General features: G+C 44.6%; 3 protein-coding genes, 1 long non-coding RNA gene and 1 other non-coding gene across 6 annotated transcripts in view; 2 read left to right on the top strand and 3 right to left on the bottom strand.

Moving 5' to 3' along the window:
• Positions 1–452: 452 nt before the first annotated feature.
• Positions 453–2,618, top strand: LOC112901377 (4-coumarate--CoA ligase-like 9). The gene is made up of 3 exons (XM_025970272.1): positions 453–2,054; positions 2,140–2,207; positions 2,297–2,618. The coding sequence occupies exons 1-3, from the start codon at positions 453–455 to the stop codon at positions 2,529–2,531; spliced, it is 1,905 nt and encodes a 634-aa protein (XP_025826057.1). The 3' UTR covers positions 2,532–2,618.
• Positions 2,619–5,812: 3,194 nt separating this feature from the next.
• LOC112901540 (NADH dehydrogenase [ubiquinone] 1 alpha subcomplex subunit 2) lies at positions 5,813–9,137 on the top strand. Its single transcript, XM_025970471.1, has 3 exons — positions 5,813–6,002; positions 6,109–6,215; positions 8,822–9,137. Exons 1-3 carry the CDS (start codon positions 5,917–5,919, stop codon positions 8,926–8,928), a joined length of 300 nt encoding a protein of 99 aa, XP_025826256.1. The 5' UTR covers positions 5,813–5,916; the 3' UTR covers positions 8,929–9,137.
• Positions 9,138–9,718: 581 nt separating this feature from the next.
• On the bottom strand, positions 9,719–15,861 carry LOC112900572 (wall-associated receptor kinase-like 6). The gene is given in 8 exon segments (XM_025969419.1): positions 9,719–10,786; positions 10,788–11,205; positions 11,287–11,445; positions 11,529–11,987; positions 12,085–12,672; positions 13,257–13,510; positions 13,720–13,775; positions 15,430–15,861. Coding segments are annotated over 8 exon segments (3,186 nt in total). The 3' UTR covers positions 9,719–9,966.
• A 4,075-nt stretch (positions 15,862–19,936) lies between these two features.
• The window catches only part of LOC112899604, a 35,685-nt gene continuing 29,369 nt past the window's right edge, over positions 19,937–26,252 (bottom strand). For both annotated transcript variants that reach the window (XR_003230078.1, XR_003230079.1), the window contains 3 exons: positions 20,810–20,977; positions 20,332–20,508; positions 19,937–20,248 (listed from right to left, as the gene is read on the bottom strand). This is a non-coding gene — a long non-coding RNA (uncharacterized LOC112899604). The remainder of the gene's footprint in view (positions 20,249–20,331; positions 20,509–20,809; positions 20,978–26,252) is intronic.
• On the bottom strand, positions 24,043–24,149 carry LOC112901806. Its single transcript, XR_003230384.1, has one exon. It is a non-coding gene; the product is annotated as a small nucleolar RNA R71 (small nucleolar RNA).

Genomic DNA, 26,252 nt, shown 5'->3' with positions numbered 1-26,252 from the left:
TTTGGGTAACAATCGTAATTGGTCAGTGTAACCCGCCAAAACTTCAAAATAATCTTCACGGGTTGTACAGGTCAATCACGGGTTGACCCAATTTCAACCCACTTGCATCCCGAACTGTAGAGGAAATTAAGATAAAAAGTGGAGACACATACAAGGCAGTTGTGATTGACAAGGTAGATGACAGAAAGCCACACATTTCCTGCGAACAAATGCGTAATGGCACGCATACATAATGCATTGCAGGATAACAGTTGTGCTTAACTACTGTTAGTTTATTTGTTAAACACGATGTTAGAGCCCTGAGGGTCATCTAGATGTTCTAACAACCTTTGTTTTGGAGAACACGCAGTTGTAGTTACTGCACAAGATTACGAGTTTAGGACGAGAAGAGGGGTGTTATAACAGCCAAATGCAAGCCGAAGTCTTTGGCGAGAGAGCTCAGCTCAAAGGCCATGACCCAACCAAACCTCACCTGCACACCACTTGCCCTGACACCACACAAGAATTGTGTCACCGCCGCGAGCCGCATGCCTTCACCTTCCTCCCGTCACCACCCCTCGCCAAGACCACCTCTCCTCCTCTCTACAAATGCCAAGGCCGCACCCTTCCTCCTGCTCGCCACCGCACTCGCCACCAACACCCGAGAACCAACCAGCAGCAGCCTGCAGCTCAGGATGGGCGACGCGGCCATCGCCGCCGTGCGTGAGGAGGAGGAGGAGGAGCACATCTTCCGGAGCCGGTTCCCGCCGGTGGCCGTGCCGGACGACGTCACGGTGCCCGAGTTCGTGCTGGCGGGCGCCGAGGCGTACGCCGACAAGGTGGCGCTCGTGGAGGCCGCGCCAGGGGGTCGGTCCTACACCTACGGCGAGGTGTGCCGGGACGTGGCGCGGTTCGCCCGGGCGCTGCGGTCGGTGGGCGTCCGCAAGGGCCACGTGGTGGTGGTGGCGCTCCCGAACCTCGCCGTGTACCCGGTTGTGTCGCTCGGGATCATGTCCGCGGGCGCGGTCTTCTCCGGCGTGAACCCGCGCGCCGTCGCCGCGGAGATCAGGAAGCAGGTGGAGGACTCGGAGGCCAAGCTCGTGGTCGCCAACGAGGTGGCCTACGACAAGGTGAAGGGCGCTGGCGTGCCGGTGATCGGCATCGGCGACGTGGAGTGCATGCCCGGCGCGATCAGTTGGGACGAGCTCCTCGCCGCCGCGGACCGCACGGGCGCGCCGGTGGTGGCGCTAGATCCCGTGCAGCAGTCGGACCTGTGCGCGCTGCCCTACTCGTCGGGCACCACGGGGGTCTCCAAGGGCGTGATGCTGAGCCACCGGAATCTGGTGTCCAACCTCTGCTCCTCCATGTTCGCCGTCGGGCAGGAGCTGCTTGGGCAGGTCGTCACGCTGGGCCTCATGCCCTTCTTCCACATCTACGGCATCACCGGCATCTGCTGCTCGACGCTGCGGCACAAGGGCACGGTGGTGGTGATGGACCGCTTCGACCTGCGCACCTTCCTGGGCGCGCTGGTGACGCACCGCGTCATGTTCGCGCCCCTCGTGCCGCCCGTGATGCTGGCCATGGTGAAGAGCCCCGTCGCCGACGAGTTCGACCTCTCCGGCCTCGCCCTTCGGTCCGTCATGACCGCCGCCGCGCCGCTGGCCCCGGACCTCCTCGCGGCGTTCCAAAACAAGTTCCCGGGGGTGCAGGTGGAGGAGGCGTACGGGCTGACGGAGCACAGCTGCATCACGCTGACGCACGCCGGCGGCGGCGACCCGCAGAAGGGCCCCGTCCAGATCGCCAAGAAGAACTCGGTCGGGTTCATCCTGCCCAACCTGGAGGTGAAGTTCATCGACCCGGACACGGGCCGGTCCCTGCCCAAGAACACGCCCGGGGAGGTCTGCGTCCGGAGCCAGGCCGTGATGCAGGGCTACTACAGGCAGAAGGAGGAGACGGAGCGCACCATCGACGACAAGGGGTGGCTCCACACCGGCGACGTCGGGTACATCGACGACGACGGCGACGTCTTCATCGTGGACCGGATCAAGGAGCTCATCAAGTACAAGGGCTTCCAGGTACAGCCAGCCACCAGCCACTCGGAGCTTGCTGCTCTGTTCGTCACGCACTGATCGAGATGGATTGCTGACTGACTCGTTGCAGGTTGCTCCTGCCGAGCTGGAGGCCATTCTCCTGTCGCACCCGTCGGTGGAAGACGCGGCCGTCTTCGGGTAAGCAGCCAGCGACCGATATATATCAGATCAACATGAGTTACACATGCATGGAGCGAGCTTGACCGGCGCCGTTGGCCGACGTGCAGGCTGCCGGACGAGGAGGCCGGCGAGGTCCCGGTGTCGTGCGTGGTGCGGCGGCGCGGCGCGGCGGAGAGCGAGGCGGACATGATGGCGTACGTGGCGGCGCGCGTGGCGTCGTACAAGAAGCTCCGGCTGCTGCGGTTCGTGGACGCCATCCCCAAGTCAGTGTCCGGCAAGATCCTGCGGAGGCAGCTCAGGGACGAGTTCGTCAAGAATAATGCAAAGACGGCCACCGCGTAGGGGGGCGAGTAGCCACGCTTAAATTTCCTAATTGGAGCTTCGTATTTAATCAGATGAAACAAATTGTAAGATGAACTAGTACATGTGTTGGCCAATTAATTATGTACTTGAACAACTAATATACGAGCGTACAAGCAAGAGAAGCTGATTCGACACGTTTCCCTCTCCCACACGCACGTTTCCCTCTCGTGATAAGAAGAAGAAAAATGAGGAGGCAGAAGAAGAAAATGAAGAGGGAGAGGAAGAGAGAGGTGGATGACCCCCACCACTGTTTCTTTTCTACCTCAATCGGCTGTTTCCCCTTCTCATTCCGTGCCCACCACACTGACCACTCGCGCAGAATGTACGAGCACCATTTGGTTGGTAACGGACAAGTGACATTGCTTGGCCATCTTTTACTGGGCTATTTGGTGCAAAAGTGTGGGTCACAGTTGGAAATTGGTGTCCAAATTTCTATTTAGGCGTTCGCGTGCAACCAGTTGGATGTTTTAAAAAGCTTCTAGTCTTGAGTTAAACTTTCAAGCTTTTCTTTAAAGTCCATTCATCTATATGGGTATGCTCTATCTCATGACAGAGAAGAAGAAAATAGAGTGGGAAGGAAGAGAGAAGTGGATCAGCCCTCCTCTGTACTGTTATTTTGTATCCACAACTGTTTTCTCTACCTCCATCGGTAGATCCCATGTTTTCCCTTCTCATCCCATCTCTCTACACGCTCACTTGGTTTGTAATGTAAAAGTAGGGATGAAAACAGATTGAATTCGGATAGATATTTACAAATACGAATATAGATACTTATTTTTATTCGGATACGGATTCTGAAATGAATAGTATGAAAAGTGGCCGATATTGATATCCATCTTATTCGCATATCATATATCCCACTTGAATATTCGGATACGGATATAGTACAGATATTGAATATCCGGTTATAGATATGGTGCATTCCATTTAGTCTCCACTACGATTTGCAGAAACGTTTCGTTTTTTCTAGGGGCGGCCTAAGAGGCAAAACCGCTTCTATAAAAAGAACGAGATTATTGTAGCATCCGATCCGTCCCTAGAAATGTATTTTTAGGGACGGATATGGCGTCACACGTCCGGTGACTATTTCTAGGGGTGGATGACGCCATCGCCCATCCCTGGGAATGGTTGCCATTTGTAGAAACGGATGACGACGTGAACCATTCCTACAAATTGATTTGTAGGAACAGGTCATGGCATCATCCATCCCTAGAAATCGATTTTTAGGGGCGAGTGATGGTATGACGCGCTCCTACAAATTGCCCCACGCAAAAATTTATACTTTTTCATTGATCTCGGATGAAGTCAAACTTTATATCAAAATTATAGAGGATGGCGAGACCTAAAACTTTGTAGTTAATAACTTTTTCATTAAGGTCATTTAATAGTCCAAAAAATTATTATAAGTATCTTATGGCTATGACTATATGGTATCTCATACAACTCAAGTTATACTTTGAGATTTTCACAATCTTAATCTTTATATACACTGGACTGGAATATACTTGGTATATTTTTTATGTATCTATAGTACACAATAATCATAGTGTAGAAGATTCAGTTTTTTAATTTGTTTTGCTTTATTTAAAAATTTAAATAAATTTTCGGAATAAAATAGAAAAATATTTTTAGAGGCGGGTGACAGCTCCTACCAATCGGTTTCAGAGTTAATACAAAAGAATAGCATACCCCATAGAGTCACAAGTCACTATGTTGTACGGGGGAAAGGGTTCGCGCGAGGATTAATGTAAGCGGTTCGAATCACGGTTGATGCAAAGTGTATATATTTTGTCAATAAAATTGTACCTTATAGTAGAGGGGCTCGTGGTGGTGGTTGGGATATTTTTTTTATTCTGCTGTTTTTGATTTTTTTCTAATTTTTTTATTTTCTAGAAAATGACATGTAGGAATAGGTCATGACATGATCCATTTCTAGAAATGGATTCGTAGGACGGCCATGATATGTTTCTAGAAATCGATTTTTAGGGACATGCACGTTACCTGCTTCTACAAATAGCTATTTGTAGTTGCGAGAATTAGGAGCGGATACTGCATCCGCCCCTACGATTGATGTTTACCCGTCTCTAAAAATTACTTTTGTGGTAGTGCTCTAATATACTCTGAACCCTTCAACCGGTCGAATGGATGGACGGTCGAATGGATGGAAAGACGGAAACTGTACTACCATTTTTATCCCTATATAAAAGTATTGCTTGGTTGGTCATGGGCAGGTGCCATTGCCTAATTATGTTTCACTTTCTGTGTCATTAGGTGGAAAAAAAGCAGCTCATACTTGAAAAATAGGTCTCGGGATCAATATTCCAGTGTTCGAGTTTTGGGTTAAACTTTCAAGCTTGCCTTTAAAGTCAAATACATTCAGGCAGGATGAAAAAGGCAGTACTAGAGATAGCTTATCTGATCAAGAAAGAGGTACAGCAGTTTACCACAAGCTCTTTATTTTAGGAGGCTTTTTTTTTTCATAGTGGTGTCTCTCTCCTTTTTCTTTTGTCTGTTTTGCTGCTTGCTGCATTTTTCTTTTTCTTTTGAGTGAAGGCCGTACGTAGTGGTGGAACGAGTGGAGTTGTTTTAGTTGTTTCTTCTTTTTCTTTTTTTGTCGGTGTATTTCTTTTTGTCTAATAAAAATTTGGCAAAACTCTTGCTGTCCTTTTAAAAAAGTCCAATACTCCAAATATAAACTTTAATATATTGATGGAAAGCTAAAAAATTTCAAGTTCAAATATTGATTTTTATTCCTTTCATGGAGTCTTTGATTTCTTCTCCCAAAGTTCATAATCTGAAGTTGGATTTTTTTCTTGTGAAAGACAGTAAACAAATATGGAGGATCGCATACACGCATGCGCGTACTCTTATTTCGGTGTGAATTTTGAATACGTTGCTTAATACACATTGCTGATGGCACATTAGGAAGGTAGAACCATGCATGAGGGACCATATTGTAAATATATTATTTTTATTAACTATAGTGCAATCTTTTTCTTTGCTTACAAAGTATTTTGTACCTTAGCTGCGGTGAGAAAATGTCACAAATTTAAAATTCACGGACCACATCATTTCTGTCCACATCTGCCATTTGAACCAGACCACGTTCGAAACCGTGCAATTTTTTGAGCTGCAATTTTTGGGACAAGTGTAAAATTGCAAATAGGCGCGGTACCAAACCCTTGTGACCCAAATCTCGAGGCAGCCACCTCCTGACCACCGACCGGTGATCGAACGGTGTGGAACCGATCCAAACAATCCAACGAGCCCGGCTCCAGTCCGTTCCCCTTCTCGGCTTCGGATCCTCCCATTTCCCCCACAGCCGGCGGCGAGAAATCGAATCGAGCGCGAGCAGCCGGCGGCGATGGCGTGGCGTGGCACCCTGTCCAGGAGCGTGAAGGAGATCCGCGTCCTCTTCTGCCAGTCCTCCCCGGCCAGCGCCGCCGCCAGGTAGCGACCGACCCCTCCTCCCCGGCTCCCCCATCTCTCCCATCGGATTCCCTCTTGAGCATGGATTTCCCTCACGCGGCGGTGTCGCCGATCTGGTTGCCCGCAGGGAGTTCGTGAAGAAGAACTACGGGGACATCAAGTCGCGCAACCCCTCCCTCCCCTTCCTCGTGCGCGAGTGCTCCGGCGTCCAGCCCCAGCTGTGGGCGCGCTACGGTACGCATCTCTCTTTTCTTCCTTCTCGCCCTTCGGCTCAAGGTCTGATTCGGACTGGTTTGGGACGTTTCTACGGGTCCGCTTCTAAATATTGCCGTGTCCCTTGTGGAATGTTCCGATCTGCACTGCTGGATCTTGTCTTTGTAGGTTTAGCATTGTTCATGTTTAAGGCAAAACGGTAGAGTTACTGAAACACCTGCCAGAGATTTGTTGAGAATAATTGTGCAGGCTAGTTGGTGGTGTATTCTTGACGGACAAACCCCCTCGGATAGCTGTCCTGGATGGTAAATTATGGTGTTGTACCAGGACCATGTCGAATCCAACTTCAAAAACTAGTGTTACCAATGTATTGTGGTATGTGACGGCTAAGTTGATTCTATGGCTCCCTCAGCTTTATAGTTCTGGACAAAATTTTCTTCCACGGTTCTTCTATTGTAACGGTTGCATTCTGTTTCATCATTTTGCTTGCAAGTAAAAGCAATAGAGCTGTCTCATTAGTAACGTTTTGATTTAATTTCAGAATTATTTCACAGTTATCATAAAGCTGATATGCAGTCAAAAGGATTATAGCATGCTATGGGCTATGGCCATATGCTCAACTTAAAATCTAGATTCATTTGCATCATGAGCTAATTACAGTAGGTTTACTATGTGAATACTCCACTACATTATTTCTTAGATGTTCAGGGCCCTCACAATGTAGATCCTGCCTGAAGCTCCATCCCCCTGCCACATTCCGCAGAAGGTAGATTTACCTCTTACCCATAGTGGTTGCCATCTCATCCCTCTCCAACAACTCACAGCTAAATAAAATGTCATCATTACTTATTTCATCCACCTCACTATTCTCAAGTGGGGCTGCAACAATTTCATTTTTCATTTTTACCTGACACTAGCGTATCATGCATGAAGGGCGGACCTGGTGCAGTGGTAGAGACTCTCCGCTTGTGGCCTGGATGTCCTTGGTTTGAACTAGCCATTTTGCAGAATTTTAAAAGAATTTTTCAAGGGTAAGGCTGTCTAGGAATTCCCTTCCCCAGACCCCACCTTGTGTGAGACCTTTCAGCACCGGGTATGCCCTTTTTTTACTAGTGTGCCTTGCATCTACTCACTCCAGTTCCACGGAATTCCATTATTTTGCATCTCTTGATTCGCTCATTGCACCGGTAGCCATCAAAGCTACGATGCTACAAACCAGCTGGCATTGTTTTCACTACGGGTGACCTTAATGTTTGATATGAATATTCTGTATTCTCTTGGGAAAAGGTGGTGTGGTGGTGGGGGGTTTTTAGTATGCCAATCTCGCCTTAGCCAAATAAAACCTAAATGCCCGCTCAACTATGTAAGCTGAACCAAGCTCCGTCTTTAGGCCTCCAATTAAGTTTATTTTGCCAAATGCCTCCTAAGCCCATTGATGTGCAAGCAAATAATTTGACAGAAATGGGATCAGCACCATGTCCTTAGTAATGTTATTCTTGTATAATTACTACTATTGACCCTATTTTGGATACATGCCTATGGCATTTTAGGCTATATGGAAATACGGACATCTGCAAGTGGGACCAAGGCTTTCAGAGATGTAGAAAATGGCACGTTTCAGATTTTGATCGAATTGTAATGGCACCTATCCTATTACGCGAGTTGTAGTGGCGTTAGTCAAAAACTTGAAAATTGTAATGGCACGGATCCAATTAATCCATTATTTTTCTCATTTATGTCTGCTATCTTAATGGAATCAATATGGAAAGACAAGACAATGCTTTAGGTTATGCTAAAGAATTTTGTTTCATAAATGGACCAAGCTTATGTTGATGCAGTTTCGATGGAATAACTTTATTTTAAGAAAATAAATTATAGCTTGGGACACTATTGATGAACGTGGAGCCATGCTTTCTGCTTTACAGAGGTGCAACTTTGTTTCCATAGGGCACCACTTAATCGGAAATCATATTCTCATGGTCAGAGTTCTTACAACCTAACTGTTGACCATAACAAAATATTAAGGCATATCTCCTGGGGTCTTCCAAGCTACTTGTTTTCTTATCTTACAAGGCGAAATGCTCGGAGACTTGATAGCATCATTCTTTGATATGAAACAAAGGAACCTAATTATACTGGAAACCTGTTGTTGGATTTTAGTTTGTTTTGTCATTCAGCAAACTGCATAGTGCAGTACTTTAGTATAAGTAATGTTAAACAGAGAAATGCCCTCCAGTTCAGGGTGTTCAAGTATTGTATTATATCATCTATTGGCACTTGTCTGTCGCATTGTCTGTTTAAAAGAATACGGATTTCATGATTGAAATTATGTATATAGTTCAGTATTGAATTCTCTTATACTTACAGTGGAGTGTATTTCATATTTTGTTTATTTAATCATGGGTGTTGAGTATTTTAATTGACGACAAAATGATGACAAACTTGACATGGTATTAATAACAACTCGACCACAGGGGGAAGATAGTCATGGCCACAGCACGTTATGGTTGCTTTAGATTCTTTTATTCATGGAGGATACATCTGCTCTGTTGTGTGTCTTCATCACTGCATTGCTATATGGAACATATCGTTTGGTCTTAACCCTCTGCTATTATTTAACTGGTCAGAAATGGGTGTGGAGAGATGCGTGAACTTGGATGGCCTGACGGAAGCGCAGATTGATAAGAAGCTGGAGGAGCTCGCCAAGGCCGGAGAGTCTGCCAAAGCCAAGTAATATTGGAGGTCCCACAATCTCTCGCCATAATGTTCACAAATAAGTGAAACTTTAGCAGTGGGTTTCCTGCTGTCATGACTTCGGTGCTAAGAATGAAATGAAATCTTGGGTTTGTATAACTTAATGCGAGGAAGATAGAATGTTATTCACATGTTTGCTACACATTCTTCTTGAGTTATGCAAATTTCATTGGTTCACCAGTATCTATATACTGCTTAGTTCTGTACCGTATTCTTTTATATTCCCTGAATTTAGAAGTCGCTACTGATTTCCTTCTTGGATCATAGGACTAGCGTACAGTCTTCCAGTCACTCTAGATGAGCTCCCAGCTGGAATTCCAGGATGTAACTATCTGGCTGAGACGAATCCTTTCGATTTCTCCCATACCCACAGTGAGGCAGCGTTTGGTTTTTTTATAAGTTAAACGAATATGTTTCATTCCCCAAATATGAACCATATTTTCATCCTGATAGGTTGTGTCAGTTCTTACTAGAGAATGCCTCAACATCGCTGGCAGGTCACCTGCCGGACAACCACGACTTTCACCTTCCCAAGCTCGTGCTGTTGCCGTAAGCAAGTAGTGGTGTTAGCCAGAAAGAACACCACAGCTTCCGTCAATTATTTGTGCAACAGGGATCGAATAAAGCTAGACTTCATTATATCTGTCGAAGTATGCAATAAGTTTGCAGATGACAGATCATGGAAATCTTTCAGATTAAAGTAAACAGTGGAAAGGATTGAAGATTTTGCGAATTGATGAACACCACAGTGACTTGGTCGAGTATGGAATAGCAAGTGTGCAACTGGGCTTACCTGTCTTGATGGCGTGTTGCATCTCACAGCAAATTAGTGCCAAAACAAGGTAAGAATACAATACATCACGGGGTGCTTAGCTAGGAAAAAAAATAATATACTGTACAACATATCCAAAAGGACAACCAAAGCAGATACATCAAAGTACAAAGGGCAATGCACTTCAGTGGGATATTGTGGATTAATAGCTGAAAGTGGACCACATTCAGGAGTCCACGTATGTTTCTATCGAGGTACCCCCCCAGATGATATGAACTCTTGCTCCAAACTGCACCACCTTTGGCTTGGTTGGTCCACACTATAGCCAACTTGAGCAAATGAATGATCACTACTATCTTTAGCTCTTAAACGTATCAACCCATGCATCTCTTTACCATTCTCATGAGCGGCTTGGTATGACTTGAACCTTTTTGCTCGCATGGTTTGCAATGCCATCTCAACTTCCTTCATTGTAGGTCTCTCTTCACCTCGAAGCCTCAAGCACATCTCCGCAAGGGAGGCGACACTTTTAATCTCTTCCTCACTTGCTTCTTCTCGAACTTGAGTTGCAGCTATCTCCTTGATTGGCCTTGTCTTGAATTCCCAAAGAAAGTAACTAGATAGGTTGTGTTTTGAGCCTGACTCACTTGTAAAAATAGGCTCCCTCCTGAGCAGCAGCTCTAGAAGCACAACCCCGAAACTGTAGACATCACTCTTTTCATTAAGGTGTCCAGTATGGTAATATTCTGGATCTAAGTAGCCCAATGTGCCTTGTACAAGCGTAGAGACATGTGTTTGGTCAATAGAAACCAATCTTGAAGCTCCAAAATCTGAAACTTTGGCAGTGTAGTTTGCATCAAGGAGTATGTTAGATGACTTAACGTCACGGTGGAAGACTGATACTGAAGCTGAGGAGTGAAGATAAGAAAGAGCTCCTGCAGCTTCTGTTGCAATTCTTAGACAATCATCCCAAGACAAAAGGAAGCCACTACTTGTAGCCGAATGAAGAATTTGGTATAGTGAACCGTTGGGAACAAAGTCATATACCAATAGTGGGAACAAAGTCAAGACAACAACCAAATAGTTTTACGATATTTCGATGGTTTATTTGGGAAAGAATGGCAACTTCATTGATGAATTCATTGATCTCACTCTGCTTGATTATCATTGACCTTTTTATAGCCACCACACGTTGATCAGATAAGATGCCTTTGTAAACCATACCATGCCCACCACGACCAAGGATACGTGTGTTATCAAAGTTGTTTGTGGCTTTTTCGAGCTCTTGCAAAGAGAATATCTTTGTCTTGTCACTAGCATTTTCATCTGATGATATTAATTGCTCTAATAGAAGTCCCTGGTTCTCCAGGAAATTCTTCCTACGCTGCTTCTTTTCGACTTCTCCTCTCCATCTATTGGCAAAGAGTAGGGTAGACAAGCCAAGAAGTAGAATTCCGAAGCCAGCACCAAACCCAATAACAATACCTATCAAGAAAAGAAATATTTGATCTTGTACGTAGGACAAAATCCTGGTGAAATTTAATTGAGTACTACAAACTCACTTACCAAACAGAAGACTTGGTTGCCTTTTTGCTTGAGTGCACTGCTTCTTTGTTGTGTCATAGTATTGTGTTTTGCCAGGGCATTTTGTACAGTAATAACCTCCTACGGTATTGCGGCAGGGCCCTCCGCAAATGCCTGGCGTTGTTTCACATTCATCAATATCTGCAACCACATGAAGTTTATAAGATGGAAAAAAAATCAATCAAAAGAATAGGTGTTTTTAGTTTTTGTATGCGAGCGTGGACCTTGGCAACCGTTCAGGATATACGGGTTTCCATCAAAGCCATCCACACATTTGCATCGATAGCCAACGTAGGTATTACTAACGAATTTTTCTGTTGAGTTGACGCCCAAGCATGTACTGTTTGCACTAACACATGCATATGCATAGATATCCTGTTGCGCCTGTTGGCAGCTCTGATTGGCTACCGCCCAGTGCAAATCTTGAGGGGCTGTAGACTGAGCGTAGAGAGTACCGAAAACTGGAAAAGCATCAGAACTAATGGCCATGATGCCTTTGCCAACATTGATTTCCGACACGTATTGATCCCAACCATACATAAGCGTGGAGGACACCGCGTCAGTGCAGTTGAGCAGAAATTCTTCCCTCGCAGAGCAGCCTTCTTCCAGACCGAAAGGGAATGGAACACTGATGTTCCCACATGATCGGCTACAGTTCACCTTCTGTGGATTTGGATTGTACCCTGTGGTTTGGAGAACAAGTTGATTTTCTAACTGCTACTAAATAAAGCAACAGCAATTAAATGTGCCAATGCTTAGACCAAGCAATTGTGTACTCACCAGGCAAGCAGCCACCAAGCACATGAGGATTGCCATTATACCCATCACGGCACTTACACATGTATGAAGGGTACATTCCATTCAATTCATATGTGCATGTGCTGTGCTCACTGACACAAGCATAGCTGGTTTTGTTCTTTGCCGCCGCGGCACAATCTGGTTGTTGATCCAACACGACACCCCAAGAAAGCAACATAAAATAGGTTTCAACGCTGATTCTGTCCCATAGAGAGCTCCGATTAGTCCTCCCTTCAGTTCTTGCGTGACCTTCAACCTTGCTGTTGCGCCTGACGAACTGGAACTTCAAGCTTGAAATACCACCTGTTGGAAATGTACTACTGCAACACCCGATGCCATCGCAACTTTGCCTTGCAATGGTCTCCGTGATCCCTTCGCTAGGGCAGGTAACCGCACATACCAAAGCCCTTGAGTCAATGTCACGCAGCCAATATATATCGAAGTCACAGCCAGTGAAGTTTAGTTGTATTTGCGAGGCGACAAAAGATCGGCCAGGTGCTGTCCATGACACGTTGTACACATCGATGTCGGAAATCATGGGGATTGACCGAGAAAAGGCGACGTCTAAACCTGTTATGAAATGAGCCTTTTCTTCAAGGAAGTGAAGATATAATAAACTAACGATGCCTGCCTTATTCAAAATGGGACTTGACTACAAATATATGTTGCCAGGTTTTCAGAAATATTTGTACAAGTTTGTAGGATTTTTTGACTGGTTTCAGAATACAAGGCTAGGTTTGGAAATACTGCTGCGCATTCAAAAGGTGTTGCTGCGATATTTCAGGAAATTACTGAGCTAGTGTCAAGGGCGTGATGATTAGGGTTGGGCGTCAGTTCATGGCAATCCCATCTAAGTCAAGTTACTACGTCTTGTACTCTTCCAAAGAAAAAACTTTTCAAAAACTCATTCTAATCGCCTAAATTGCCCTCGCCAAAAGATATGCGCTCCCTGGGCGCTGTGGGCATTGCGTGGTGCGTGCTGGTTTGGGCCCTGAGGGTCTTAACCCCATAACAACTGGTTTCATAAAACTTCTGCATGGTTTTCAGAAATGTTGATGTATCTGTTAATAGATAAGGAATTCCGTATGCACATAGCTAGAGATGCCGTACTATGTACCTAGCAGGACTACGTACTAGTATGAACTTACCAGGACTATTAGCGGGTAAAGAAAAAGAGATGCCGTCAACGAGCTCGGTGTCGCCGTCGTTGAGGAAGAGCCTTGGGGGCTGAGTGCTGTGGTTGCAGATGACCTCAAAGTCAGGGTCCCGGAAACAGCCGGCGCCGATGCCGAACGGGTAGTCAAAGATAATGTCGCCACACATCTTGGGACAGTGGGCAAGCGTGGCGGCAGACGGAATGGTCACATTGCCGGATGCTTGCACAGCTGCAGCCCCGCCCCCAGGGCACCTGAAGACGAGTATGAGCACAACAATAAGCAGCGCAGCGTCATGAGCAAGGAAACCCATATCATCGAGCTTCCCCTTCAGCTCACTAGTGAATGTGTTATGAGCAGCTCAAACTCGAGAAATCTAGCTCCTCGATGCTAGCTTCGACATCCGGATCGTAATGTATACATAATGCATGTGATCCGGAATTAAGGACTTGTTCAAACAGACTGGGAGTTGACATTCCTCGTCTCCTTGAGACGCGCTGGGTACCTTGCATTGACATTCTGCAAACACGGCAACAATGGCAGTTGCCAATAGAGGAAGGACATATTCCTGCTGGCATGTATAATTTCGAAGAGAAAAAAAAATGCCAACTAGTGAAAGCGTCATTCATGGTCCCAAGCGAGGATGATGGAATAGTCGACTAGCCAATAATAATCATCAGAGACAATAGAGATGAACATATCGGCGCATGTACTTCCTTATTTGGGACCTGGGGTCCATGCTTTTATATATTGCGATGGGATACAAAATACCCGAATCATTAGTTGGTGCTTATTGCTATTCTTCACCCACGAGGCCACAAAAGCATGAGCTGATAGGCGGTAACTAGGCATGGGCACACATTTGTGTAGAAAACACAAGTGGACCTTGACGTTGTCAATATTGTGGACTTACAGCTTGGCCAGGCTAGCAGCCAGCTGCAGCAACTGCACAATATTGCCACTAAACCACGGATGGGACGATGTGCAAACCACATCCGGATCAAACTTATTCTATTTAAGCACATCAACATAATTATTTAACCCATCCATCCAACCAATCTGACTCAAAAACAAAACCAATCCATCTTGCCATCAGTTTCGAACCAAACCAAATCGGCCTAGCTTCCTCCAAATGGTTCCAAACTGTGATGTTTAACTCATAAATTCACCATTTAAAAGCCAATTAGCTTATTTGTAATGCAACACATTGCCTACTGGAAAAAGCTTAAATTACTCCCCTCAAGTATCGTTAAAGTACAGATAACCCCCCAAACTATTTCTTGATTCAGTTTACCCGCTAAACTATATCATTTGGTCCAATTTATCTCATAACAAGATTGATCTTTTTTATTTATCTATGTACAAGCGAAGTCTTGGATTAAAATTTTGCAAGATGATAGCAGACATCATAACACATTATAGAAAAAAATATATTAAGAATTTTCCATCACTATTTTGATAGGGTATGATATTAAATAATAAATTAACCCTTATGATGCAAAATTATAGAAAAGAAACAATGATGAAAAATTTATAATATATTTTCTGACATACATTGTGATGCTCACTACGACCCTACAAAATCTTAAATTAAGATTCGACTTGTATATGGAGAAATAAAAAGACATTGTATTTGAAGGTAAATTGAACTAAATAACATAGGCTCCGTGAGCTTTCAAGGTGCTTTTGCTTAAAAAAAAAATCTAAAAGCTAACCAAAGGAAACAGCTCCCTCCCAGGTGCTTTCAAAAAAGCTGCTTTAACTCTATACAAATTTGACACCACCTCCTCCTTGCTTTTACCCGCTGTGAGGGGCAACTTTTTCTTAAAATTACTCGTATGCCATCGGTTATGAGTGTACCGCTTTAGTTTCTTTCACTCCCCCGTTATCTCTCTCTCTCTCTCTCTCTCTCTCTCTCTCTCTCTCTCTCTCTCTCTCTCGCGGCGGCACCTGCTTCCCACTCTAACTCCACTCTCCGCACGGCGTTGAGGATGCAGCGCGACACTTCTCGGATGCCATCTCGCTCGCCTCGGGCAACCACGTCCTCTACTCCAACCGCTCTGCTGTTCTCGCCTCCCTCCACCGCTACTCCGACACGCTCGCCGACACGCAGAAGACCGTTGAGCTCAAGCCCAACTAGGCCAAGGGCTACTCGTGGCTCGGCACTACGCACATCGGCCTTGGAGACGCTGCCAGCGCCGTCGCCGCCTATGAGAAGGGGCTCGCGCTCAATCCCAGCAACGACAGCGTCAAGGTGGGGCTTGAGGACGGTAAGAAGGCCACCGCCGGTGCACACACGAGCTCCCCCGTAGGCGGCCTCGTTTTGGGTGAAGGAGGAGAGAAGGGGGCAGAGAGGGGCGCGCTTGCTCCCATGGCGGGAGGAGGAGAGAAGTGGGGCCGTGGGCGAGTGCGAGAGCGCGAGCTCCGCAGTCGCCAGTGCGCGCGAGATGCCCTGCGGGCATCCTCGGTTTGGGCGGAGGAGGAGAGAGGGGGGTGGAGAGGGGCGCGCCTGCTCCCCCGCCAGGAGGAAGAAGATGCTGATGAGTGGGGTCTGCTCATTAGTGAGGAAGGGAGAGAGTTGAGTGGGGTGGATTGTATATGACATGTGGGGTATGCTCGTAAGTGTTTCCAAAAAGCTATGGCTATTTCACCAAATGGAATTTAGCTTTCTCACAGCCTACAATCTACGATAGCTTTTCCACAGCCCATACCTCACATCTACTTGAACCCATAGTTTATGGGCCAAATTGAACCAAAAGATAGTTAAGAGGGTTATTCGGACTTTGACCATACTTGAGGGAAGTAATTTGGACTTTTTCCTTGTGTGTACATGTGTGCTGAAATTGGAGGTTGCCTATGGGTGCAAACACTACGGATATTTTCCGACCAATCCAAGAGCGTCGTATAGCACAACCAAGAATCCTTTCAAATATCGCATACATACATATAAATATATATATATATCCATAAGAGTATCTAAGTATTATTTTATTTTAATAAAAGTATATAGGTATTATTATTTTATTCTTTCAAATATCGCATATCCATAAAAGTATCTAGACATAAATAATAATATTTTATTAAACCAACGTAGTAATTTGTGTGGACACATTATTGAAGCAAAGTTTAAATTCGCTAGCCTACTGCACTTAACCCAAATAACACTACCATGGAAGCTGCATCAACTTGCATCATCAAGTTTAAATTTACCGCACAATGAAATGCGGCATTAGTTGCTTCGGTAAGGGGAAGTAAATAAAACAAAAATGGTTCATGTACAACATAGTGAACTATCGTTTTTCATGCTTCTAAGACATCCCTGTAAACAATATCTTTGGTTCTTTTCTCAGTTGGAATAACATTTTTGTTAGGTTTGGCCAAAACACATGTAGTATTTTGAGACACCTCTCTAGACAATGCATCGTATTGCTAGTAATGTGAGAACACGTTCAGGAAGGCATATGCCAACATTTGGTGTAGCTTACTCCCAAGCTTTGTTAATGGTCATTGCAAAATTCAATCTAACTTGAAAAATCAAAACTGCTTCCTTTTGAACTTGATGGGAGTGTAATAATATCCTTTGAAGGTGATAGATGTATCCTTGGTATAAAAATCCTATTTCCACCATATTGGCCATTCACAATTTCAGCATCAATTGCGTTGTCAGCCCCCTCACAGCAAAGCAAATGTTTGAAATGGTCGCTGCCGGAAATTGTTTCTTCTACAACTAGGGGTAGTAATGGCTCTAGTGCTCTATTCACAATCCAACTTGATCCTTAATATTAATATTTTTAGCTTAAAATTATATAAGATTAGAGCCCGACTCTTAGATTATCTAGGCTAAAAATTGAGACCCTTTACCACCCCTATCTACAACCAACAGTGCCAGAGCGAACTCTTCTCTTAGCCTCTTACAACTTACGACCATGAACAGATAGGTTTGTTGTGTTTCACTACTAGAATCTGAAAAGCTCCCTAAAGTCTAGGACTCTCATGTGTTTTCAAGAAACACTCACGAACCTCCTAATATTTCCTATGTGTTGTCAATGGACACACTATTTCAGCACATGGGGTCACATTTACCTTTCCTAGTGTTGCAGTTGAATACATGTGATGAGTTATGACGCATGGTAAACACTACTAGAGAATTGACAATCCTTCCTGCACATATATACCGTCCTTTTGTTGGAGCTGGTACGGAGGTTGTTGACAACAACATGTACTAATGTGATCCCACTATATAACATGTTTTCCTAGCTCCCCGAGCTCGAGCACCATGAACAGAGCACTTGTTCATGGAGCCTCGGGTCTAGTGGAGGTGCTGCCCAACTTTTTTCAAAGTTTTTGAAGTTTTCACTCATCCAAGGGGTTAAAAAGGTTAGCAACGTCATCCTCAGAGTTTTTATAGTTAGCATGGTTTGTTTTTTCTTTAGATATTGAGAAATTGTGATTTTTGTGAAATGGAGAGAATGGAGAAATTCTTGATTTATACATCCATTTGATTCCTATTATTTTTGGTAGTTTGCATGTATAGATGGGGCTCAAATTTAGATGGGTAAGGTAATTCTGTTTATAGATCTTTTACATGCAGTAGTTCCTTTTTATATGTGCCTTTTCCCCCCTTCTATCATCTCCCCAGAATTTGCACTTACCAATCTATCAACTTAGCTAATGTGAGCTTCTTCAACTTAATTGTTGCTGTACATGGCTGTTGACACTTGGAGCGGTGTTGGACTATTGCTTTGTTTTTTAGTGAGGCAACACATGGAGTTTATGTGACCACACTGTTGTATGGTTACTGGTTACAGATTGCAATGTTTAGTAGGCTCTGTCCACACACATATTACTTACTTTATCCTTGCAAGATGTTTTCTGATATGGTTGCTCCTGGTCTTGGCATATCTTCTTCTGTTGTGTATCTTCAGCCTATTATGTGATCGGCTTTGCTGACCCTTTAATAATGATTATATATAAATTTTTCGTCTTCTTTTGTTAGTTAATCTTGGAGCTACTGGGCAACTGATTTTTCTCTCTCTGACCGTTTGTCTTGTGTTGAATCTATTTGGAGCAGATTGGGCAACAGTAGGTGATAGATATTGCCTTTCATGTTGTCTAATGTTTTCTTGGTAATTATCATGAAGCTAGTTCCTGTATCATGCATGCCTGCATCTGTAGAGAGTAGAGGAAATAATAGCTATTTCCTAGTAGAAAATAACACCTATGCATTTCTGTTATAGATACTTTCTACTAGATAAATTTTCTATCTTATAACTTCAGAGATAATTTATGCCTTGCTTGATTCATTTCCCAAAACGAATGGCTATCACTGAATATTTGAAAGAGCTATTTCTTAGCATCAGAAATGTGTAAATTAATAGTGCAGAGTGAATGGTTTAGCATGGATAGGAGCCTAATAAGCACTACTAGAAATGGGGAGATTCCTGTCGGTTTGATCTATTCCTGTCGGTTTCCAAAAAACCGTCAGGGAAGCGGACCAACGCCCGAGAGAAACCAGTGCACAAATTCCTGTCGGTTTGAACCCAGCCCACGGGAATATCGAAAACCTGTTGTCATGTTGACCTTTTCTCATTATGTGCTGGATTTGTATCTCCCTTTTGATTCTTATCACCTTGCAGGTTAGTCAGTCATCACATGCTGAAAATGGTGGTTCTGCTAATGGCAACAACAATGCAGACAAAGGTTCTCCTTGAGTACTAGTGTTGGAGTTGGACATGCTGGATGTGCATGCTACTGTGTAAAGTCCTAGTTGGACATGGTGGATTTGGATGACTTAATTTATATGTGATCTGTAGTGCCAATTGAAATGTGGTGACATATATATGTGATTCATGTGTACTGTGACATGCTGGATGTATAAGTGTTGTGGTATGAACATCTGATTTAAGTTGTAGTATATATTTATATACTAAATGCAGTATTAAATTACCGTGAACATAACACATCAGTTCCTGTCGGTTTATGCCATTTTAGCCTGACGGCTTTGTAGTAAGAGGAAAGGTTACAATTCCTGTCGGCATATCCTGACGGTTTCAGAGGCAGGTTCAGGAGTTGACTGGTCAATCCTTCTCCGTCAAGAATTACCATCGGGAATTATTTCCTGTCGTCACCCGACAGGAGTTAAGTGGCTTTCCTGACTAGCGGTTCCTGTCGGCTGATTCCTGATGGGGAGCCAACAGGAAACGCAATCCTGATGGTATTTTAGTCAGGAATCTCCCCAATTCTGGTAGTGAAGTAAAAGAAATAAATTCTAGGTCATCTATTTTGATAAACACGAATGCTACTATAGAATATTTTTCACCGCCGGTCCTAAACCAATTTTCACCGCCGGCTTAGGTGTCGGCGGTAAAATATCGGCAGTGAAAAATCTGAACTGGCGGTAAAAATGGTTTATCACCGCCAGCCCGTCTTACGGGCCAGCCGTGATAAGGATTATCATGGCCAGCCCGTGTTACAAGCCGGCGGGAAAAATAGGATTATCACCGCCGGCTTGTAACACGGGTCGGCGGTGAAAAAGGATTATCACCGCCGGCCCGTGTTATGGGCCGACGGTGATAAACCATTATTACTGCCTATTCCAGCATCATTTTCAAAAATCAAACAACATTTCAATAATTTTATACAATTCACATGGGTGCAGAATTTCATTCAATCCATTCTCACATAATAAATACTTAAAATCTCACATAGTAAATAGAAATCAATCTTACATAGTGTTCATACACCGATTACAAACACTAAGTCCATATGTCAATTAGAAACCACAAGTCCATGTATCACATGGAGTCCATACCATGAGTCATATACATAATACAATGCACAAATTTGAAACAAAATCCTTCAAGCTAGATGAGGTAGAACTCTCCACCAGTATTCACTACGTGGTCCACGATAAATCCAGCAAGCTCCTCTTGAAGTGCTTGAAGTGCTAAGATATCACTTAGTAGCAACTCTGAAGTTCCAAGCTCAGCATGCTGCAACAAAAGAATGAGAATAGAAAGGATGTATTAAAGCACTAAACATATTTTTACATTGTATATACTCAAGTTTTACTAACCTTTCGGTTACTGATAGTCATATCATCTCCGCTGTGGACATGCATAAAATGCATTACATAGAACCCACAGTGATTATTGCCCGAGGCTGTCTCAGGACATATTTGGCATCACATACAATGAAATCTGTCCAGAAAGGTCTATATACTTTGCTTTTTTTATGATACTTCGCAAAGGCCCTAAGTGACAATAAGAACAATGATTATAATTAGATGTGTGCGTATCTAGCGAAGTTATAATAGCGAAAGGTTGATTATCTTTGTTGACTTGTTTAACATGTTGCTGCAAGGCTGGATTAAATCATGACTTAGTCTTTTGGAATCCAAAATGCGGATCTTGCTCTTGTCTAGGTTAATCCCAATGAGAATATAATGGTTACTGCATTTAGAACGTCCAATATGAAGATTACTCTTATGATTGTTATGAAGATTACTCTTATGATTGTTAAACAGAAATATATAGGAGTTGGGATACACGTACTGATGGTTGTAGGGTAGAAGAATCCATTTCTTGTCTTGCATATCAATTAAGGCATCACACATAGCGTCGACAGTGCTCCTGAATCCAACAGTAGCTTCATTTATAGAAGTAGGATCGAAGAAGCCTATATCATTTATTCGTCTTTGCTTGCATTTTTGTGCCTCCATCCTACAGAAGAAGAAAGTCAGACATGCTAAACATAACCATTAAAACGAATGTTGGAATTCACTGATGATACTTATAGACACCACAAGGCAAGGATGTGTACATCGAGGGCAGATTGCGTGTAGAACTCATAAAGATACTCGAATCTCACCCACAATATGCTTGCTCCCTTGTGAAAATGTTCATGCTTATATCTTGCCCCAAAACTCTCACTATCCTGACTTTTATACCACTGGTGTAATTGCCGCAACCTTGTTGGTAAAGTTGGCACTTGTTCTGGATGCACAAGGTCATTCTCCAACCTAAATGGCCGTAGCAATGGAGGCGGTGCAATGCCATGACCTTCCTCAATTTTTTTAAGATCTTCCTCTATTAAGTTGTTCTCTTCTCGAAATTGGACCCTTGCCCTATATTCAACATCAGTAAGATATTTGGCTTTGCCCGCTTGTTGCACAGACCATTTCGAGGCTGTTTGTTCAAAATCTGACGGCAGACCTTGCGGATTCCCTGCCTGTGGAACTGAAGCCATCTTCAGAAAATGCTCTACTGCAACTTTGTTGACCGGTGGTTTTTCTTTCCCTTTGACAACCGGTGCTATTTTACCACTCAATTTTTTCTTTGCAGGTGCTTCGGAAGCTTTCTTCTAAGATGATCCAATTCTATTAGATGAATTAATCTTTCGAGTCTTTGGTGGTGGCGATGAACTTTGGTCCCTTTGAGGCAGCGGAATTGTGCCCCTTTGAGGCAGCGGACTTGGATCCCTTTCAGACGCGGAGGAAGGAGGATGTGTTGACGGCCAGTAAATCACACATTGTCTGTCAACTTCTCGGGAATAAATAGAGCTTTGCATCATGTTCCATACAGATTTTATTCAAACTAATCAAGTTCCACAAGTTTTCGATAAGTTTTGAATGCAGGAACAAGTGCACCAAAATTGAGGCAATTGGGGACAAACCTAGAGCGGCCAACCTCCCCTAGGCCGGCCGGCCTGGCACTGGACCCAAAGGCTACCTCACTAATCCAGGGGCAAGGAAACACATTTACCTTGATCTTGAGCCGTGCAATCGAAGTTGGCTTGATCAGATGGACCGAAAGGCCTCAACCATGGATGGAAGGCCCCACTTGCATGCAAGACTGAGGCGAATACCTGAGAACCTCCTTCCTGGGTGACATGCAAGCGTTGATCAGCAAGACGGTGCAACGGAGGGACAACACGCGCCAAAGTCAGGCCGACCAGCCTTGACCAGGCCAGCCAGTCTCCAACTGTGCTGCTTCAGACATACGCTACCTCCACCGACACTAGGAGAGCATCAGTACCAACCAGGAGAAGGGCGGTGACACGTGGCCACCATCCCAGGCTGGCCAGCCGGCTCCCTTCTGCAGCGCCACATGTTCAACTTCGCATGGAAGTTACTTCAACCTTCATACCTGCGTCTAGGACAAGCTAAGCTGCAAGAACCAACTTGGAAGTAGTATAAATAGACCAGCACATCCCACTTGTAACAGACACCAAGGAATTCTCTACTCATTTCACTTTCTAGAGTTAGGTTTAGTAGTCTTGGAGTTAGAGTCAAGTCGAGCTTGTCTTGGGATTCCGGAGTCGTCATCGGAAGTCTGGTATAAGCTATTGTATCTTTCCCTTTGATATTTATCAAAATAATGTATCTTCTTTATCTTTTTGATTTAGCTTTACTTTTCACATTTATTTATCTTTTCATGTTATTTAGCTTGTGCGCGGAAGTTCTATCCTCTAGCTTAGGCTTTGTTCTCTTTCTTATTTTATTGGGATCTTACCTTGTGGGTTTTCTCGCCCGGACTAGGGGGCTCAAGTCAGTACTCTAGGTTGAGGGGGATTTCTCTTTAAGGCCTCAAGAGAAATCCTAACACCGAGTGTTAGCTAGAAAGTGTGTTCCGCCCCACGGAACAGTGTGGTAGGTGGCAGGTGGTGACAGCCCTATCCGTCCCTTGTAGTCCATCATGTTCGAGTGTTTTCATAGCAGTAGTAGCAGGTTGCCGTTGGACTCCCCTCTCACTCCTTTCTGTAGTCCTTCCTCTTCCAGCCACCGAAGTAAGCTGTAGGTTCCTTATAACTAGTTAGAAGCAAGGTTTAGTCTAGAAGTGTTCTAGGAGAAATTCTCGCTCATTGTCCTCCCAGCTACTTACCGCTCTAAGGTTTAGAGTCTCCTGTGTCAAACGGTCATTGCCTGGCCATTTATCTTATCATATCTTTCTGGTTTACCCCCACCAAGTTAGTTGGTGGATATCTCCAGTAAAGTTTATCACTCGTTCATTCGATACTCTTTTTAGACCATAGTGCTTCCCTGTGGAAATTTACAATACTCTGGAATACTCCAAGGTGAAGTGCTACAGCGGTGGATTCTGTGCACTTGCGAAATACATATTCTAATGGGCATAAGAAACTCCAACAAGCATTTCTGGCGCCGTTGCCGGGGAAGCAATTGGCTAATGATATCGTTGAATGGTTTGATAAAGATTATTGTTTTATCGCTGCTAAGTTTAGCGGGCTTACCATTGCTCTCTTGTCTTTGCGATATATGCAGAGCAGTGTATGACCGGTTTCGATCTACCATACAACTTCAACCCGAATCCAGAAAGAATTGGGCGAATTGTTCGACGCAGAGTTGTCCCACCTTAGAGAAGGCTTTCTTTGGGCCAAGGTTCGACAACACCAGCTTCATCACCCATGGATCAAAAGACACTCCATCAATTCTCAGCCCTGTCCAGCAGCCATATCCCTACTAGACTGAACACCGACCAAGGCAATGATGGCTTTGAGCTGAAGACTGGCTTGTCAACATGGTCCAAGCAAGTCCCTTCTGTGGTAAGGCATTCGAGGATGGCAACGATCATCTCCAGAACTTCCTGGAAGTGAGCAGCACAATCAGCCCAAAGGCACTAGAATGGAAAATATTCATCTTCAGCTGTTCCCATTCTTTCTGCTTGGGAAAGCAAAGACATGGTTCTACACCAACAAGGATGCATTCACCACATGGGTTGCCTGCTCTAATGCATTCCTGGCCAAGTACTTTCCGGTGGGCAAAACCAATGCCCTTCAGAATAGGATTTCTAGTTTTCAATAACTCCAGGATGAAACCATCCCGGAAGCTTAGAAACGTCTCCAGGAATACATCGCAGCATGCCCACACCACAGCATGGAAGAGTGGATGATCATCCCAAGCTTCTTCCATAGCCTGAGTCAGCGAGCGCAAGACCACATAAATGCAGCAGTGAGATGAGCATTTCTCTGCCTCGACATTGCAAGAGCTAAGGTGCTCATGGACAAGATTGCCTTCAACCAGAGTTAGAAGGGAGATAGGCAACCGGCCGTTAGAAGGGAGATAGGCAACCGGCCCGTGCTAAAGGAGTACACCAAATTGATGGTGTAGATATGCTGGCAGCCAAGATGGATCTTCTCATGAAAAAGCTGGAATCTCCGCACCAGGAGGTCAACTAGATCATGGAGTCTCGGATCACATGTGAGACATGTGGCGATACTGGGCACTCGGGCAACAGTTGCCCGATGACTCAAGAGGACGTGAACTTCATTGGGAACAACAATCCCAATAACTCAGGCTACCATCCTCAGCAAGGTTGGAACTCCAAGCCCAACCTCCCCTTCAGCCAACAGCAAGGTAATAACTTTAATAACAATTTTCAGCCTTCGTTAAAAGACCTAGTGCATGGCCATAAACAAATTAATGATAACATTAGCAAGAATTTTCAAGCTAATGATAAAATTTTGAAGTGTTTGGCCGCACAACTAGAGGGGGTTTAACTCTGTTATTAAAAATCAGCTGAGCTTCAATAAAATGATAGAAACCCAAGTAGCTCAGCTGGCCTCATCTTACCCTAACCATAACTTGGGAAAGCTACCCCGGCAACCGAAAGTGAACCCCAAGGAAAGTGTGAACGCGGTGACTATGCAGATTGGAAAGTCCACGCAGGATCCACCCCATCTACAGGATGCAGGTACACGGCGGAAGGCTGTAACCACTAGGGATGCTGATGTTGAAGACGAAGTGCAGGAGGAGGCCGACGAATCCAACACCACTGCTACCTAAGGAGAAACCGAGGAAGTCCCAAGGGCTTCCTGAGAGTACCTTTGAATCGATGTAAAATCAACCGAAGAACCATGCCAAACTTGACATCAGCCACAACAACCTTATATATCTAATAAGTCAACTCGCATACATGCACATCTTTCCATGCATGTTGAACTTAATTAGTAAACCCATAGTAAACCCATTCGTCCGTGCGCAACAGTACTTGGCCCAAAAGGCGATAGACCGAGAAAAATCAGCAAGAAGATAGAAGGCCTGGAATCACGAGGGCCTGACATGTATTCCGTCAATACTGTTGTGCTTCTCAAAACGAAGAAGAAAAAGGAAAAATCTCGGCCGCCGGTTTAGAAAACTAAGCCCAGTCTTGTCGATGACCCTCCGCGGCTACTTCGAGTCTACGGTCAAGGACCAAGTGAAGGAACTAGAGACCAGTCTGGAGAGGAACAAGTGGAACATCGCCAAACTGACCCACATTGCCGTCTTCCTACACAACAAGGCTGCTCGTGCCATGCAGACATGGGAGCTGTCGGACTCGATCCGCATCGACGAGTTCCATGAGTTGTGAAACCAGCTACCCGAGGAGAACCAGCCTGCGGTAAGAAAGGAGGATTTCAAGCTGATCCCCATCGAGCTTCGCCTACAAGAGTGCTCGCACGAGGAGTTGCCACCTGCCATCGAGACTGAGGAGGTGGTGGAGGTTGTTGCCGCCATCAACGCCATCTTCCTAGAGGACTACCCGGAGGACTTCAAGCGTGTGCTTACCTACAAGAAGCCACAAGTCACCTTCTACTAGGGAGTGAGTCCGAGTTGAGGAATAATGGTAGGTTGTAAGATAGGTAGTTTGATGATGGTCCATTCCGGCATGAGTCTTCATGAGTCTTGTAGTGAGCCGATGTCATGTTTCTGACTGGGTTGTTATGTGTTGTCATGAGTAGTTCTTGTAGTCCTTTCTGTAAGCTTTCATGATGTATTCCTAGTGCGTGAGTTGGGTGTGAGATCTCCGAGGCATAGGAGTTGGCCTCCAGATAACACCGGTGTCTCTTTGTACTACTTGCATGTTGGATGAATGAATGGATGATATATCGCTCTTATATCGTGTTTCATGGATGTTGTGATAACTGTGTGTGCTTTACTTCTTTATGGTGAGTGACGTTCGCTAACGAGTTAGTTCCCTCCTTCCCCTTCCGATTGCTCTA

Source organism: Panicum hallii, chromosome 7, assembly GCF_002211085.1.
Source record: "Panicum hallii strain FIL2 chromosome 7, PHallii_v3.1, whole genome shotgun sequence".
NCBI classification, from domain to species: domain Eukaryota; kingdom Viridiplantae; phylum Streptophyta; class Magnoliopsida; order Poales; family Poaceae; genus Panicum; species Panicum hallii.
This window is presented reverse-complemented; position numbering and strand designations above follow the sequence as displayed.

Coding starts and splice junctions, on each gene's coding strand:
- LOC112901377 (XM_025970272.1), top strand. CDS start 453: ATGACCCAACCAAACCTCACCTGCACACCACTTGCCCTGACACCACAC. Junction 2,055..2,139: donor TCAAGTACAAGGGCTTCCAG/GTACAGCCAGCC, acceptor GACTCGTTGCAG/GTTGCTCCTGCCGAGCTGGA. Junction 2,208..2,296: donor GAAGACGCGGCCGTCTTCGG/GTAAGCAGCCAG, acceptor GCCGACGTGCAG/GCTGCCGGACGAGGAGGCCG.
- LOC112901540 (XM_025970471.1), top strand. CDS start 5,917: ATGGCGTGGCGTGGCACCCTGTCCAGGAGCGTGAAGGAGATCCGCGTC. Junction 6,003..6,108: donor CCGGCCAGCGCCGCCGCCAG/GTAGCGACCGAC, acceptor GGTTGCCCGCAG/GGAGTTCGTGAAGAAGAACT. Junction 6,216..8,821: donor CCAGCTGTGGGCGCGCTACG/GTACGCATCTCT, acceptor TTAACTGGTCAG/AAATGGGTGTGGAGAGATGC.